We start from the raw sequence: 19,149 nt of genomic DNA on the forward strand, positions 1-19,149 counted from the left end.
TTTGATCCCAATGCTGGGAAACAGTCAAATCTGTAGAGCTCACTTGCCAGCCAAGCTCACTGAAATGCCAAGCTCCAGGTTCAGTGAAGACCCTGACTCAGCAATGAGATGGAGAGTGACTGGTGCACACGTATGTGCTTACACACATATATCACACACACATATATACAAATTTAAAATTATCTATTTAAAACATGCAACTTCTCTACAATATTTTTCCTTTAGATGTTATTTTTATTGGGGATTGACTTCTCCTTTCTGTTCTCTATTTTGACCTTAGCTCATATGCTAAAGCTGTTATCTTTTGGAACAAGATGGAATTTTTCCGTTAAGACCCTCTCCTACTTCTAAGGGTATCAAAGCAAGTTATAACCCTGTGCCTAAGAGCACAGGTTGATGTCCAGAATTGGCTGCCATTGGCATGTGGCATCTAAGTTATTTCTATAACTTAGCAATTTTGTGTAGAAAAAGTCATCTGACAGCAATGAATGATGATTTCTTTTTTTGATGATTTTTCTCCCCGATGTAGATCACAGTGATTGATTCTTCCGGAATTCAATGCTCTTCAAAACTGTAGTGCATTTCATAGTTAATTAACATACAAAACAGTTAGAAGGAAACCTGCTTACTGTTGGTGGGGGAGAACTGAAGAGATTCTTAATTAGCTAGCTGTCTGGCCCTCCATCCAGCTTAGTTTTGCTATACAATAATGCATGTTTAGACAGATGAATAGATTCCAAAAAGTTCAAACAATTAAACCCAAGTATTATTTCTCCCTAGCTGTCTTCATAATTTACCTTAAAATGCTTTAGCCAGAGATAGGAGGAGGCAACATCTCTGATAACTTTCATCCGTGGGTCTACCCACCTGCTACTGTCTTCACTCCAGTCTCCCTTCTTCAGTGACCTCATAAATGTTTGGCATCTCTCAAACTATATTCCCTTGTGACCACCTGCTTCAACTGGCCTCTGGCCATAATTATCATTATCCTAACCCCAAGGTCATAGGAAGAGAAAGTGCCTCCATGGTAAGATCTTGTCATTGACTGTATAATAGGCTGGCATCAATATAAAACAAACCTTTCAAGAACTGAATCTGGTTTCTTTTAATGTCATTGAGCCTTAGCTTTCTCATCTGCTCAGAAGGCAGATCATACTCATCAGACTACAAGTGAGGTGAATGTTATAAATCAATAAGCTGGTACAAATGTCATTAGCTACTTAATTTCTGATCTGAGGCTATCTTAGAGATGATTTACTATAAGCACTGGACTGACAGAGGCTAGAGATTAAGTTAACTACATTTAAACTGTGAGTTGTTTTCCCACCTGATCATCTCTAAGACTCACAAGAACAGTGGCACACTGAGGTTCTACATGTTCCTTCATAGCCCATGGCAGGATATAGCTGAGCTATGTTTTGAAACAGGATCTTGTATGTATCGTCTGTTTTCTTTAATGTGTACTTGTGCTAATCAATCTGTGCTACTGACATACAGAAGATAATCACAAATTTAGGTTAAAGCTGGAATCTAACCTTAGTTCAATTATTTAATCCATGAGAGAATATGGGCAAGTTACAGAGTTTATCAATATTCTGCTTGCCTGATCTGTAAAGTGAGAGAGATGGGTGGTCACTAACTCCTTGGCTTCCTGTGAAAAAAACTATTACATGGTTTTGAATGGAAGTGCTTCAGCTATAGCCTGAGATCAACACGTAGTATACCATCAACACCACCATGACCACGACCACCACCACCACCAACCACCACCACCACCACCACCACCACCACCATCACCACCAGCATCACCATCACCATCACTACCAGCAGCACCATCACTATCACCACCATCACCAGCATCACCACCACCACCACCATCACCACCAGCAGTGTCTCTCAACTCCATGAGTGTTTATTTAGTGACTTCAGACACATTTTTCCCATATTCATGCTTCTGCTTGTGTATGGATCATCTGCTCATGCACCTTCAAAAAGGATGGAGTTACCAGATATGTACCAGCTTCCTAAAGGAGACAACCTTTTCCAGGACAAATCCAGCCTCCAAATCCACTGCCCTTTTTTTGAGTGGGGCAGAAGATGACGCTATCTTCCACGCTGTTTTCATTTTCAATTAAATCTGCACAAAGTCTTTGAGGAACATATATTTTAATTTCTAGCTCAATTTCCCAGTGAGAAGACTAAAGCCCTCAGAGTTGAGATAACCTTCCTAATGAGACACAGCTTGTACTGACAGCCCTGCCTTTGAGAGTCGCTGCTAGCTCTGTCTCATCTGACTGGGGATATAATGGGCAGTGGGGGAAGGGCAGGCTGTTAGAGAGACTGATATGACGGGGAAGGTGTGCATGATCTCTGGATAAGAGAAAAGCCCTGAGAAATGACTTTCCAAAGTCCCAGGGTTGTCTTGTCAAACAGTCAAATTTAGGAGAAACTGGAAACTCTCTTAATTTAAGCCTTTTTAATACAATATAAGCAAAGCAGTTGTGCCTACATGAAGTGACTCTAAATATGCTTTCATATATTCATTTTTATAAGGGATCATGATAGCTCCCTTTTGCAGCCTTTTCTACTTCATTTGGTTATTTGTTGGTTTGTCTGTATATGCCACATCTCATGTGTATATGATATATTATACATGAAACCTATAAAAATAACCACAGGGAAGGCAAACATGCACCTCACTGGGATCTGTACCTTCCAGAATAGAACTTTGAAGCTGGACATGGGAAGAGAGGTTAAACAGTGATCAAAAGCAGTTGTATCATTTTCCTCTTCTAAGTAACAAAACTGACATATACCTGAGATTATGAGGTTGAAGATGGTGTATCCAGTACAGGCCTTCCACAATGGTACAAAGGCCCTAAGAACATGCCCCATCCCTGTGGCTTAGCTCTGAGTCCTCAATGACCATTTGAAAAACCAATGGAGCTAGCAAGATGGGTAGGTGGGTAAGGGTGTCTGCCACCAAGCCTAATGACCTGATCCCAAGGACTCACACGGTGAAAGAGAACTAACTCCAGTAACTTCTCCTCTCACCTCCACATGTATATTGTAGCATATGTGGACACACACACACACACACACACACACACACACACACACACAAATCCTTACTTGTCGTCAAGGTTGGGACATCAAGGTTGGGAACCTCTGGGCCTTATAACTAACAGATTCCCCAGAACCTGCAGGTAGAATCAAATTGATTTCATCCAATTACTATGTTGGGGGACCTCTGCTGTCGCCTTCCAGGTCAAGAGACCAACTCACAGGCTGTAGGGATTTTTGTAGTCAGCATCTTGCAGGGTTTTAAATATACATGAGTGTTGTATTAGGTTTGAAATCTATAGCATTTGATTCATGAAGACTCACTATGAGGAACACAGATCTGTAGTTTTTAACAATAGCAATATAGAATTGAGAAGCCAAAGAGTAAGGAGACAATAGAACCTTTAACAATAAACTTAACATTGGTGCACTTTGAGAAGGAACAGTTACAGTTGGACCTCACTTGCTCATGCCAAAGCCAATCCTTCAATGATTGCCTGGTTTCTCAAATCCCTTTGAGAAATGCTAGCAGGCCAGTCTTTTCACTTGACACTTAGAATTCAGTGGGTAATTATTTTTGGAAGAAAATTGCAAATAGATGAGATTTAACCTGGGGGTAGGGGGAGTGAGAAATAAAGATGATATATGGTAAGCCACAAGGCTAATTTAAATATGCCACCAGCTGAGTCAGAGGGCCTCTAGAAGGTTGATCTATGGAAACCATCTTAAAATGGAAGGAAGTCTGTGGATAAATGAAATATGCCATTTCTACATCATGGGAAGTTGAATATACTTATAATCATCTCTCTCAAGCTTCAGTCATAGTATATGCAAAGAAGAGTTCAAATACATATCATTTTGTCTCAAAGAAGCTGAAGATCCAAAACAATATAATAGGAAATTTCCCTAGAGAGGCACACTGCTACTAGTGATTGAACATGCTCCATATGACTTCCCCTGAGCAAGATCTTGGAGGAAGTGAGGCTAGGGGGCTGGGTCCCAGATAACTGTGTTCATCTTCCATTTCTACCACTTAGCATTTTGCCTCAAATGGCCTGGCTCAGTTTACTCACCTTTCATCAGAGTAACTATAAAAGATATTATAAGAAAGATCAAATAAATATGTATGAATGTATGATGACATTTAGCAGCCTCATATCACAGACAAGTGCTCAATCCATATTTGATAGTCTGAAGTCTCAAGAAGCATAGCTCTTAGCATACAGAACTAAAGGTTTACCAATTCAGTGTTGGCTATTAATCTAGTATGATTGCCTTCAGAGTGCCCATTGGATTCTGGCCCAGATCAGCTAACACAGAATCCAGAGAAGAGAAGACCCAGCTGATAGCACTCCCCTGACCTCTCTCTGTGAGTCTGTGGATCATTCAAGCTATAAACCATTCAACCAGACAAGCAACACCCGAACTCTAGTGCTCTTGAAAATGATCAGGAGAGAAGAAGCAGCCTATGCTTGAGCTCCATCCACAAAGATGCTCATTCAATGGGTCTTGGGTGTAACTCAGTTGCCAGGAATGTTAAAAGTTCCCCAGGTAATCACCATGTTCAATCAAGGTTGAGATGACTTAGCCAGACACTGTCAACTACAACCGAGGTACAGGCCAATTTGTTAAAAATAAGGTGTAAGGCAGCGTTTAAATGCATAGGTCTGTATGGAGCATAGTAAACATCTGATGATTAACAGAAGGAAGTGGCCATAGTACCAGCCTCCTTTCTTGTCATGAGAGGTAGCTCCACACCTGCACTGTTTGGACCATTTTAATCTTTCTGAGCTTGTTTGGAGACAGCACTCTTTTCAGCTACAATTTTCATTCTTGTCTCTCTCTGCTAATTTGGGATAAATGGCTTCATAGAACAAATCATGGGCCTATTTATATGCATCTAAATGGAACATTTGTCTTAAATGTTCCTTCAGGGTAGAAGGAACAGAAATATCCATAAAATGGCATAGCATTGGGTGATGGACACTAATGTGAGGCCCTTGAGAATTCCAGTATCATTGTTCTATTGGCCATCACATTGACCACCCTTTTGAGCCTCTTTGACACAACTTTTCTATTGATCTTACTCATAATCAACCAATGAAAGCAAACACTTAGAAGGCTGATGTCCTCACAGACTCATATTTAGTGAGCTCTGTAGAAAGACACTTTGCTGACATTTTGTGGGGATCTTTCTGAAATGAAATGGGACTAGTTATGGATATTTCAAGAGAAAGCAGAAGAGCACAGAAATGCTAAATTCTGCTTAAGTTGACCATCAATTTTTGAAAGCCTGTTGTAAGTCCTTCTGGTACTACACCAGTGTATGCCATTTCCTTCTCTGCCACTACTGGAAATGACCTTTAGATCTTTGAGATTTAACCTTACTTAATGTAATCCAACTAAGCCAATTCTTTTTAGGAATTGAGTTTCAGAGCAGATGTGATCTCCTTTGTTCAAAAAAACACCCCCAAGAATTATGAAAATAGTGATAGACAGGCCCAGCTACTCAGAAGCCTCAGAGAAGATCTGTTGAACCTCGCACCTTGAGACCAGATTGTTTGATATAGTAAGACCCCACCTCCAAACAAACAACAACAATAAAAAAAATACCTAATGAGAAGAGAAAATAAAAGAGGTTACCAGAGCAATGGTGGATGGTAGGAGGGAAGGAAGGAGGAAAAGAGTAAAAAGAAAGACGGATGTAAGAAAGAAGGGAGAGGGGAGAGAGGAAGAAGGAAAGAGAAGAAGAGCAGGAGAAAAATATGTAGTATTTTAAGAGTTAAAATCATGGTGTCCAAAAGATCACCCCTAAAGGTAACATCATATTGCATAAAATTCTGGAAACCTTAAGATCTAATTATTTTATAATAATACCCGTGGGCTTAATCTTGCCAGTTTTCTGTATTCATTCGGCAACCATTTAGCATCTGTGTGGGTTGCCTACAATCAGCCCTGCTCACCCCATCTAGCAACCTAGGAGTTGGGGTTGTAGCTCAGTTGGCACAGTGTTTGCCTATCATACATTAAACACTGGGTTAAATCCCTAGCAACAGGTAAAACTAGGTGTGGGGCATATGCCTGTAATGGTAACATGTTGAATATAGAGGCAGGATGGTCAGTTCAAGGTCTTCATTAGTTATATATACTATTTCTTAGAAGGGAGCCATGCAGAAGCAACATACACATTTGTCATGTCTTATAGAACTGGGGAGTAAGAGTAAGGCAGGGCTGCTTAAACAATACTCACACACATCATGCATATGGGAATGCCTCTTCTAAGGGACCACTCTATGAATGGACAAGGCTGCCATGTTCAGTTATGGCTGAGCTCCTGTTATGGGCACCTTGTGAATAGAGGTCCTTCTGAATGCTTGTCTGATGCATGCTGGGAATACTCTACCTGCGGTTTAGGCATGCCAAATCTCACTAGCCCTTATGTGAGTCAAATCAAATTCCATACCATATAGCTCTTTCATTTTCAGATATATCAATTGTATTGCTCCTCAAACCTAGGCAATCTGAAACCCAGTAGTTTCTAAGTTTCAAAAAGTTTGGGACATAATAAAAATGTAGCAAAGATCCAACAAAACTAACTTTTATTGTTTTAAGATAGGTGATAAATGAACTTAGTTTGACTTTTGATTTATAGAAGACAGTATTCTCAGAGAGTGTATAATTTTGTTAGAATTTTATTGGTTTAGAAGCAACTAAAATTTTCAACTGAACATTAAGTTTCAGGGAATATTCGAGAGGCATCTCTGTTTATATCCAAAGGTGCGCCTCTTTCGACAGTAAAACTCTTCTAAGATGTTTTATGAAATGCTCAGTTGCTGGATGTTTTTGAACACTGGGACAAAAGCAATCACACTAAGACTCCCCCAGAAATGCATTTATCTGGGTTCTTGATCCCTATGCACAGTAAAAATTTAACAAATGAGAACCCAGCACCTTCTGGGGTTTTCAAGGCATTTAAGACCCTAGTCAATCTCAAGGAGTCATTCCAATTGGCAAGGTATAGCTATTCATATTTCTAGGGAAATCAACAGTACCTCTCCATTCAAACACCTTACATTGTGGAATTGCCACCACTGAAAATGCCTTAAGGGGGGGTTTTATCATCTTTCTAGATTTACTAAATCAAAGTGAAATAGCATTTTCCAATTTTTTAAAATTTTCTTTCCAATATGCCTCATTACAAAATAAATGGAGAAAGGTGAGGGGATGGCTCAGTGGGTAAAGCATTTGCTGTTCAGTTGTAAGGACCAGAGTTCAAATCCCTCAGGGACCCACTTAGAGCCACACACAGTGTTGTGTGTCTATAATTGCAGCACTCCTACAGTGCAATGGAAGACAGAGACAGGAGAATCCCTGGAAACTCACTGGCCAACTAGCTGGGTGTACACAGCTGGAAATAACAGGAGATGCTGTCTCAAATAAAATGGAGGGCAAGGACCAAGGTTGCCCTCTGCCCTCTGTGTGTGCATCACGGCATGCACATGCACCCCTCCCCCAACAAGAATAATTTGGAAAGATAGGTGTTATTTCAGTTGGTGAGTTTTTTGTCTTCTTATAGCAATCTTAGTTTGATAAAGAAATTATTATCCATAATCTGATTTCATATAATGTTCTCTTCTTCAATGAAAGTATTTTTTCTTTCCTTTTAAAAACAGTTTTGACTATTGTGTCATAATATATGGGGTTTTATGATAATTCTAGTTAGTTAGTCCTAGTATACTTTTTTCCTAACCATAGTCTTTATTTTTAAAAAGTTGTAGTATATATTTAGCATAAAAACCTATGTAAGCACAACTTGAAATAGCTTGGCCTTAGCTATATACCCTGGCATGTTTTGGTAACACGCAGTATTAATACCCTGGCACAATAATAGCTTGTACACGCCCACATCCTGAAGCCCTCATGATTTCATTTAAGTGGTCCCGCATGCCTGTTTTGTGATATTTCAAGCTTCCCAAGTCCAGGGTTCATCAGCACATTTCCTTGCCACACCCATGCAGACGCAGCCCCCTCCCCACCCTTCACCTGTGCACATGGAACCAATTGCCAGAGAGCACGTTTCCCCCTGAGCGAGCAGTATTGTGAATTTTATCTTCTCTTCCAGAAATCAGTTCGTCTTCGTTGCAACAGATGAAATTTCTTGTAACACCTCTGCAGGTAACAGACATTCCTACTTCCTGATGCTCCCATCTGAGTCTCAGTATCCTTTTTTTTCTTTTTATCTTCTTCACATGCTGCAGTTAACTCACTATAGTAAGTTTAGTTTTTATAAAGAGAGAAAGAGACCATATACTTTTGAGTGTAGCTGAAGCTTTTAGGATCTACCATATGAAAAATACATGAGGCATTTTTGCTAACTCTGATGTTTATATTTCTGATTTTAATAATTCCTGGTTCAGAAGGCTAACACTTGTGGTGAACAAATTCACAACAAAATTCATGGAATAATCAGTATTCTTATTGTAAAATCCTGACCAAGAAAGCTTAGGGACATGACATGACTCCCGTGCTTTTTGACATATTGTATCTATATTCAGAGAGGTTGAAATGGGAATTATTTGGGATCTTTATAGAATATTACTGGCCATAAGAGACTGCATCTACAAAGCCAGTGGCATTAGGAAATATGATTATGTCTGTCTTATAAGAAGGCGATCTTCCTTTCATTAGCTAAAGATCCTGTTTCCTTTCCTTCAACACATATTCTCAAGTATCAGGACTTAAGGAAAGGAAAGTTTATTTTGCTATCAAAACTAGGACATTGGTGAATGGAAATTGCCTAGTTGCATGATATGTCCATCAAAATAATCTCTGTCATTTTGCTTTGATGTAGTTCAGAACAATTAAGTTTGGAATTACTGGATTAAATGCCAAAATAGATTAAAATAAAATAAAATTCATTTTAATGAATACTAGATCTCTCTCTCTCTCCTTCTCTCTCTCTCTCTCTATCTATCTATCTCCCTCTCTCCCTCTCTCCCTTTCTCCCTCTCTCTCCTCCTTTTTTAGTATGTGTGTGTGGTGGGCTAAAGCCTAAACTACCTCAAATAATCACTAGGCAATCTTGCCAATGAGATGCTTTTGACCAAGGAAAGTGGATGCTACAGCCATAACCAAGCATGTCACATGTTGTTTGAAAGCAAACAAACCACCCAGCATTACACACAGAGCATGCGTCTGTTGCCAGTCACTTTTTACCAATGGAGTAGTAAACAAAGGTGCAAATTACTAAGAATGTTTTATGTTTATTCAGAGTCTTTAGAGGATGGAGCTAGCTAGGAACATACTTCTGGCGTGGCCACACAGGTCTCTGCATGTGGGTCATTTACAAAGGCTTTCTCTGAATTTTTTTAGTGGGGTTGAGGTGTTATTTCAAGAGTTACACAAGCAACTGCTTGCTCCATTTACATGAAGCTCCTTTGCTAATGATGCTGCTCTCTCCCTCCCTTATCTCTATGCTCACATATCTCTGCTTCTCCCAGTTAGAGGTGCTGCCATAGTTAACACCACACTAATGCCTTACATTGGAAGATGGCCTGTTAATTGCATTTCTGAGAGTGACAGGGTGAGAAATAGTTTTCTGGGACACCAGGATAACTTAACATTTCCAGAGTGGAGCAATGAAAAGGAGGTGGGATGGGAAGAGAATGGAATATGGTGGTTTAGCATGTGAGCAAGTGTTGTCTGTGGATGTACTAGTGCTGTAGACTCACTGTCTTCCCTGTTAAACTTCACTGTGTTCCAGTGTGTCTCAGGTTATATTCTGATGTCATAGATAAGAAACTGGACACTGGCAATATAAAAGGTAGATATTGATCCCACCCCATGAGCTGACAAACCCTGTTATGATAGCAAGTGGTCCACATGCAATCTTCTGAAGCAATGGGAAATGCTTGCATGAGCACAGCCCAGTTCTACCCCATCCTGTCTTCTCTAGGAGGGCTTCTTAGTAAATTCTTAGTTAATTGCTATGGATGACATTTCAAAGATACCACTGTTCCTCTGATGACCATATTAATAATGTGTTGTGTGCTTCGTAGTATCTCATTTGAACTGGAAGGTTTGAATCAAACAGGAAGAAAAATATGCCCATGGGGAATCTATCAGATTCCCTTGCAGCTAGCCTACTTTCCATACAGAATCAAAATGAAAACTCAGAATTATAATGAAACTAGTGTCTTCTAAGAGATCTTCCCTTGCAAGCTGCAAAATCCCAATGCACATACAGTACATCCTACACAGCCTACTTGTCAGGACCCCCACTTGCTTATCAAACTGGCACCACAGAGAGCAAGCCTGTTGTATCCTGGTCTCAATCAACAATCAACAATCGATAACAGACACATTCCTTTTTCTTTTTTTTAATCTTTTTTATTAAGAAATTTTTTATTCATTCTACATACCAATCACAGATCCCCCTCCTCCCACCTCTCCAGCCTCCTTCCCCAACCCACCCCCCATTCCCTCCTACAAAAAGGTAAGGCCTCCTGTGGGGAGTCAGCAGAGCCTGGTACATTCAGTAAAGGCAGGTCCAAGCCCCTCCCCCTGACTCAAGGTTGTGCAAGGTTCTTTAGAGGAGAAAACTATCAGTGATCTGGGCTGAGGATGAATTTAGTGGTAGAAACATGCCTAGTAGAAATAAACCTCTGGGCTTGGCCACCTACATTGAATCTTAAAATAAATCAGGATTCTTAAAATCTTTCTTTGTAAGGCTTGCTGAAATTTATAAAAATTCTTAAAGGGATGGGTGTTTGGAAAAGGCTGCAAATGGTGGGAGATATGAGTAGGCAGTTTGTGGCTTAGTGATGATGAGATGATCAACATCAGCAGAAGCAGGTTGCCTGAGCTTCCCAAGACAAACAGCATATTTTGCAGAGAATGCCCTCATGCTGATTCTGCTTTTGCAAGCTGCATGGAGTAGTTGCCCATTTCCATTTGTTGTCTGTGAGACTGTGGGAACAACAATTTTCTTACTCAGTGATTCCAAACTTGCAGTATTTGAGTTGGCCAGTTTTCCTCTGGATGGGGCTGATCTTGAAGGAGACAACTGGAGACTGTCCCTTTAACAATAGGGTATAGAGCTAACTGTTGCATCTGCCTACCACACTTGAACCATCTCTTTATTTTTTTTTATTAAAATTCTTTCATTCATTTTACACACCAAAGATCCCCCTCTTCCCTCCTCCCACACTCCCAACCTCCCCTCCCCACCCACCCCCCACTCCCTCCCACAAGAAAGCAAGGCCTCCCATGTGGAGGCACATTCAGTAGAGGCAAGCCCAAGCCCTTCCCTCTGCCTCAAGGCTGCACGAGGTGTCCCATCATAGGTAGTGGGTTCCACAAAGCCCGCTCAAGTACCAGAGATGGATTCTGACCCTACCACCAGGGAGCCTCCCAAGGAGATCAAGCTACATAACTGTCTCATCATGCAGAGGACATAGTCCAGTCCCATGTAGGCTCCACAGCCATTGATCTGACTTTCATGAGTTCCCTCTAGATTGGTTTGGTCATCCCTGCATGTTTTCCCATCATGGTCCTGATGCACTTGCTCATAGAATCCTTCTTCTCTCTCTTTGACTGGACTCCTGGAGCTCTGTCTAGTGATTGACTGTGGATCTCTGTATCTGCTTCCATCAGTCATTCGAGAAAAATTCTGTGGTCTGATCATTCACTGGTCTGATCTCTGGGGGAACCCAGTTGAACCATCTCTTAACATATAACATCAAGATCCTTCCATGTTTGGAGTCTGCCGAAGACATAACGGTTGGAGGCGGTGGTTTGTTCTTCTGAGAAAACCTCCTGCCTTTGTGATTCACAAGAACATTTCCTGGATAGACTAGTGACTGAAGCAGAATAAGATGGGTCTTATGTGAGAATGGAGGCTGAAAATCAAGTTGCTTAATGGCTGGAATTCTTTCAAGTCTTAGTGTTTATGGAGCTGTTGCCACATCCTGGGAATGCATCTAACTCCTGAGGTCACAGCATTACACTCAGGATGAGCCATCCACAGACAAATTTCCATTCTAATGGAGAGCATACCCCAAATCATAAAGATGAAAAAGCATAGGATATACCTGGATATAAAGTTGGACTGGAGCCAACAAGATAGCTCAGTAAATCAAGGTGCTTGCCATCAAACCTGATAATTTGAATTTGATTCCCAGGGCCTATATAGTAGGAGTGAACCAACTCCCCAAAGATCCCCTCTGAGCTCTACATGCCTGCCATGGCACATGCATACCCATACATATACACACATGCATGCACACCAAATAAAAATTAAAATGCAAGAAAAATAAATTTAAAAGACAGAGTTGCAACATCTCTAATTAATCAAAAAGCAGCAGGCGAGAAGGACTTTAAGGTGATATGCATCTTTATCTTCCATAATCAGAGACACTTTCTAGACAAGGGTGGTACTGAGAAGACACTTAAATCTAGTCAAGGGATGAACCAAGTGTTTCATTTCTGTTGCTGTGATAAAAACAACCAACCAAAATCAACCTAGGGGTAGAAAGGGTCTATTCATGTTTGTGGTTCTGAACTACAATCCTTCATGGGTGAGAACTCAAGTGTCCAGTCAGATACTTCACTGTCAAAGGCAAGAAGGATACAAGAGAGACATGATGCACTCTTGTTCTCATCCAGCTTGCTTCAGTCCTGAGTAGGTCAGGACCCCCTGATCAAGTAATAGTAGTGCCCACAATGGGCTGGGTCTTGCTACATCTATGAATAGTCAAAAACAGCCCCCACAAACATGCCCATAGTACATCCTGATAATGACAATCAACTGAGACATTCTTTCCCAAGAAATTCTAAGTTGCAACAAGTTAACAGTTGAAACTAATCATCACCCCAGATTTTGCCCCTGAGAGTTCATCAAGTTGAACAGACAACCAGTGCAAAGGCCATGCAATTAGGCATGCTTACAGTTTCAGGAGCAAAATGTCCAGGGTGATCAGAACAAGTGTATATCTTAGAGATATCTGGTAGGTAGCTCAGATAAGTTAAGACTACAAGGCTGTGAAACCATTTGACATTCCCCATAATCATTAGGGGATTCATTTCAATCTCATTATTTAACACAATCAGTCAAGATAGAGACCAGAAAGGTCTGTGATAAGAACAGGAGAAAATAAAAGCCTCTATGGAAATTCTTGAAAGTATAGAGAAGGGTGGTGACAGCCTACAGTGATACATAGCCATGGAATTTTGAGGAATGTTTGTTTTTGAACAGTGTTTGGTAGAAGAATAAGCAGGACATGCTGGTAGGGTTGGAAGCACAAGTCCAGTCCATATTAAATGGGACTCCTGTATTACTGTCACTTTTCTTATTGCTGTGACAGAATGCCTGAGGAAAGCAACTTAAGGAAAGAAGGTTTTATTTTGGCTCATGGCTTGAAGGCACCACCCACCATGGTGGGGAAGGCATAGGGTCAGGAGACTGAGGCAGAGGGTCACACTGCATCTAAAGACAAGAAGCAGAGAGTAATGAATGCTTTTTATTGAGTCTAGGACCTCATCCATGGGGTGGTACCACCCACATTCAGTTTGGATCTTCCTTAAGCAATCTAGAATCTCCCTCACAGATTTGTGCCAGAGGTTTGTCTCCTAGATGATACTAGACCTTGTCAACCTGACAATCAATACTAACCATCACAACCCTCTCTCTTCTTCTAGTGTGGCATGAGAGTAGTTTCCCAGTGTGGAGGGTTGCATTAAGTCCTTTACCCTGTAACAGCTGCCTCTGTTATGGGTTCTACTGAAATCTTCAGGATGTATCAATAACTTGCTGTGACTGAGTAAATTCTATGTGCTGGCATGTAATAAGCTATAGATTTACATATGTGTGTGCATGAATCTGTATACAAGACACACAAAATTATCACAATAGTGGCTTGAGAACTGGCTCCGTCAGTAAAGTTCTTGCTACACAATCATGAATGTCTGTTTTCAAGCTCCAGAACCCATATAGAAAAGCATTACCAGTTTCCGATGCTTATGATATCCTAGTAGGTGTCTCTGAAAATATCCTAACTAAATGAAGATAGCAAAAGTTGTTGGAGCCATCCACTGTGAGGCAGGTCTCTTAAATAGTGAAGCAATATTTGGCACATCCAGGGCACCAGGTTGAGTGTGAGCACTGTTTACTTCCTTTATTCCCATTGAGCCTACATGCATGCACACACCTGCAATAAACTTTCAAATAATGTTTAGAAGAAATTGCTAAATTGGCCATTCCTCTAATGGATCCTTCAGCAAGTTCCCTCTAATTGCCCCGCCCCCTGCATCGGGGGGTTCTGATTGCTCAGCAAAGTTGTCACGAAGAAAACTGATTTGTGGTTAATTGGTATTGTTTCCAATGGAATGTGATGTACATTTTGCTTGAAGTACCAGATGCTGAGGGAACACGTAAGTAAAGGTACTTAGTAAAAATAATCATCTTGTTTATTGCAAGCTTACTGCGTATGAGGCACTGTTCCAAGATTGTGGCATGCAATAACAATAAAATGTACTCATAAAAACAAAATGTCCTTATCCATTTCCCTGGTAAAATTAGAGATATATAGATAACTCTAAAGTTACCTAAGTAACTGAGTTAGAAGAAGATGACAGTTGTGAAAATTTATGACAGAAGTATCATTATTCAATTCAGAGTGTGAGCCCATTCAGCCCCCCCCACTCAACCCTGTCACCCTGGGCATTGGATTCCTGGGTCTGAAAAGGGAGCCTGAATATCAGCATTCTAGCAAGTTCTCCCAGGCAGTTCCAAAGCAGAGTTCCTCACACACCTGTGAAGTCTTTTCTGTCCATTGGTAAGGAGAATCTGGAGAATTTTCTGGATGTGGGTCTTCTATTAGCTTTGAGCCCCAAGCTGTGGTTGACCCTTCTGTATTTAGCCCAACCCGGGGCATCTCTCACATATGTATCCCATCTCACATCCAAGAGACAGAGGGCAGCATCTGCTTCATTCTCAGCCAGTAACTGATGCCTGGGACCCACCACCTTCACCTCATCACTATTATAGTCGGACACCCTGTACTGACAGCATTACTAACTTTACTTAGCAAAGGGGTGGCAGAGGCAAATGATTCCAGGGATTTCAAGCCTAAGGATTCTCAGCTACTGCTCAACTCCACTTCTCTGTGGGAGATTATCAGATTACAGATCTGATAAAGGATACAAACAGTTCTGTGATTGTCTTTGTATATTATGCTGCTGCTGGGATGCCACGGTGATTTCAAAGCATGATGGGAAGTTCGTACTGACTTTTACTACAATGGTGTTAAGATTGAAAGTGAAAGAGGCTCCTAAGAAGTTGTCTTTAGTGTGACTGTGTTTCTTTTATCAGATGGAGCACCCACTCCAGACTAACATATTGTAAGGCCCAAAGTGGGACTTTTTGTGTCTTTCTAAATGGCAGATATTCTGCTTGTTGAATCTAGAATCAAGGTTTTTATTTCAAACCTACCCCACTGAGATTCACACTAATGCAAGGTATTGAAACTGCATTGAGAGTACAGGAAAAATGATTGGACCTGATTTTCCAATTTTCTTATATTCTATAGGTATTGGACTATAGGTGTGCATTTATGTTCATCACATAGTTGTGTGATGGACATCCTTGTACAAAAAAAATCTATGAGACTTCTACAATGATGCTACAGAGCTCAGAACATGCTTTCTATCCTTCTCCTGGGGCAATTGGGAGGACCATAAGGTTGAATCTGTGCTTGGTGATTCCTGTAGCTGATTGCTTTAAATTCAAGGTGAAGGGGTGAGCAAGGACTCAAATCTGAAAACTCAGAGCCCTATAGAGAGAAATGGAGCTGTATATTCCTTGTATATTCATTAGAGCAGTTGATGCAGTAGGAACTGACTTCTAGCTCTTTTGAGTTTGGGGTCTGGTTTGGATCTCTTAATCTAGAGCTTAGGAAAATAAAAAGTTGTGCTTGTTCCATGATTCATAAACAAGTGTGTAGAGAAAGATTTTGAGACCTGATATTTGGACTTCAGTTGGTCACTCCACAAAAAAAGTGAATAGGAGCATTCCCAGGATTAACTGCCCCTCTGGATTCTTTTCAAAACACATAAGCAATTGTCATCTTAATATTTTCAGGAGGTTCTTTATCCTATTGCAGAAAACCAGGATGTGTGGTCTGTGGTGCTGGTAATCAAACCTTCCAATAAGGATGCTGCAGACCTGTTGGTGCCATTTTGTTTCACTGGCTGGATATGAGCCATTGTTTCTGAAAGATCTGTCCCAAATATTGGCTACTATGAGCCTAGCATGGTTAATCTTCCTTGTCAACTTAGCCGGGTTTAGAAACATCTAGAAGATTATAAAGATACCTCTGAAAATACAGGTGAGGGCATATCCTTGGAGAATTAGCTAAGGGGAGAATGCCCACCCTGAACGTACAAAGCACCATCCCCATAGGCTGTAGACCCAGATAGAGTGAAAAGGAAGAGAAATCCAACTGGCATAAACACATTCCTCTCTGATTCCTGGATACTATGAGCTGAATAGTCAGGATGCACTGAACTCCTGGTAGGAACTAGCTAATACTTCTCTCTTTAATCTGTGGATGCCCAACATTGTGTCAGAGAGACATGAAAACTAACACATATCTCAAAACTTTCTCCACATGGAGCATGTTGTTTTATCCTTAGCCTAAAAGTCAAAAAATGGTGGAATCCAGCATTTGCCAGGGGAAAATTTTTGTCCTGTACCCCTGAGTTGTCTGGTAGATACTTACTTGCATGAAAGGAAGAAGATGCCCACTTGTTTCAGAAAATGGGTGGATGATAACCTAGTCAAGGAAGGAAATAATGCTAGCTATAAGAGATAGAAGATCCTAAAGGCCATGTGCCTTCTGAGTGTTTTTCCTCCACCTCATGCTGGCTACAGCTCCTTTCCCTTACCGGTCCCTGGGAAGAACAGAGGGTGTGGTCCAAACAAGAACCCACTTGTTGAGGATCATGTATGTTCCAAATGCATTTCCCTTTGCATGGGAAGCGGTTACAGCTCACCAGTGCCTTCTGCTAGGAGTAAATCAAGCCAACAAGCTTTCTGTTGAGTCTGTCCATCATCATTTGACAAAGTCTTCAGAATTCACCAGATGAGGATAATCAAATAGGATTATTATCTAAATGGGATTTAAAAAAGGTCGTTTGTACTACTTAAGTCTCCACCTCCTTCCTCCTCACTGCCTTAGAAAGTCTCACCAAGGTAGGTGGTGGGATGGGCCAACACGCTTTATAGACTCAGTTGGCTCTCCAATGGAAAAAGAAAGAGAAGATCCACTAACACCAGGGCTTCCCACAGAGAAGAAGCTAGAATCATTGGACCCTCATACCTTTGCAATATGTATGTGATCAGCCTGGCTTCCTTTTCCTAAATACCATAGACTATATAGTCCAGCTCTAAAGAAAAGGGGTACAATAGTCCCCAGAGGCACCACACTGACTGGGGTACACTCACTGTCTCAGGGAGGCATGCTGATGTGAATGTCCCCTCTGCAGCCCCTCTTCTTGCAGGAAGGACACAAGTCAGTTGCTTCTCAGACACAATAGGACCGGCTAGGAAGGTCACACCACCTTGTAAACTTCATTTCAGGGGTGAACAGACTTCACCCACCTTTCTGCCCCACAGGGATTCTCCCAGCTGTCTCTGAGACTAGAGGCATAGGAAAGTAATGTTAAGGAGGTCATAAAAGACTCTTAATTGAAAAGGAGTGAAATTAATTACACTGCACTTACTATATCCTTAGAAGAAAACTGTGAGACTGTTATAACTCTGCCTGAGCGACCCACGCAGGCACATTGTGTTTCATTAGCACCCAGCTTGTCTTAACTAGATTTTTGAAAACATTAATAATAAGCACTATTTATACATCTCAGTAGAATTGACATTTTTTTTTAAATAATGGATTCAGAGACGCCAGGTGGTAGTGGTGCATGCCTTTACTACCTTCACTAGGGAAGCAGAGGCAAGCAGACCTCTGAGTTTGAGGCCAGCTTGGTCTACAGAGCAAGTTCCAGGATAGCCAGAGCTACACAGAGAAAACCTGTTTCAAAAAACAAAAATAAAACAAAACAAAAAAAAGGATTCAGGGCTGTGAAGATGTCTCAATGGATTGCCCTCACATAGAAGTTGGGTAGGTGTGGCAGCCTGCCACAAGAAAGCTGGCTAGCTAGACTAACCAAATTTGCAAGCTCCCAGGGTCAGCAAAAGACCCTGCCTCAGTAATAAAGTAGATAGCAATTAAAGAAGACACCTAATATTAACCTCTAGCTTTCACATGTATACCCAGTATCAACATCAGGCATTGACGTGCATGAGCACACTTGTACAAACACACATGCATACAAACACACCTTGTACATTCATATGCATACAAATAAAAACATAGGTTCCTGTTTCCCATTCAACAGATAGAAGAATCATTCACTTCGCTACAATGTAACCTTGAGTTCAAGTGCAGAAATTGAAGCTACAGCTGTAACATAAATTAGATAGATCTTGATTCCACAGCATTTGTAAGTTGATGCTAGAAGTACCTGTGAGCATATTAGAATAGAATCTGTCAGTTGCCTCTGAAATCAAAATTATGGGCTGTAGGGAGAGGCCAGCTCATGAGATGCCATGTAAGAAGCCTTGCATCCTAATGTTTTCCATTCTCTGTGGACGGTTTGAAAATGTATCATGTTTGTTCTTGAGCATTTCACATGCTAACTTGGCAGAACTCAAATAGATGTACACTATTTTGGAGTGGGATAGATGTGGATCTGAGAAAGAGATGTCTTGCCTGACTTAGAACAACAAGGACAGTGTAAAAACAGAACTTGAATGTGGAGGTTCTTGGCTTTCTCCCTAAGACCTCATGTTGCCTCCTTGTTTTAACTTGAAGCCTTATGGCTGCAAACCACCAGGAAGCAGCCAACAAAAGAGGCGTCCATTATCCTGTGTTTTACTTTCTCATAAGGGGTTTTGGTTTTGTGGCCATTTGTCTAGTGATTGAAATATAGCAAGGTGCAAAGCTCCACATTCCATTTCAAGAGGTC

At 41.0% G+C, this 19,149-nt stretch overlaps 1 protein-coding gene across 31 annotated transcripts in view; it reads left to right on the forward strand.

Annotated features, from left to right (window-relative positions):
* The window catches only part of Rbfox1 (RNA binding fox-1 homolog 1), a 1,601,479-nt gene that overhangs the window by 1,572,397 nt on the left and 9,933 nt on the right, over positions 1–19,149 (forward strand). For 21 of the 31 annotated variants that reach the window (XM_037201084.1, XM_037201092.1, XM_037201090.1 and 18 more), the window contains one exon: positions 8,186–8,238. The exons of 9 other annotated variants lie outside the window; for them this stretch is intronic. In XM_037201084.1, coding sequence (XP_037056979.1) covers positions 8,186–8,238 — 53 coding nt within the window. Of the gene's footprint in view, positions 1–8,185; positions 8,239–19,149 lie in introns of those variants that run through there. One more of the 31 variants, XR_005090377.1, reaches the window with a different exon arrangement.

Source organism: Peromyscus leucopus, chromosome 8b (assembly GCF_004664715.2).
Source record: "Peromyscus leucopus breed LL Stock chromosome 8b, UCI_PerLeu_2.1, whole genome shotgun sequence".
In the NCBI taxonomy this organism is placed as follows: domain Eukaryota; kingdom Metazoa; phylum Chordata; class Mammalia; order Rodentia; family Cricetidae; genus Peromyscus; species Peromyscus leucopus.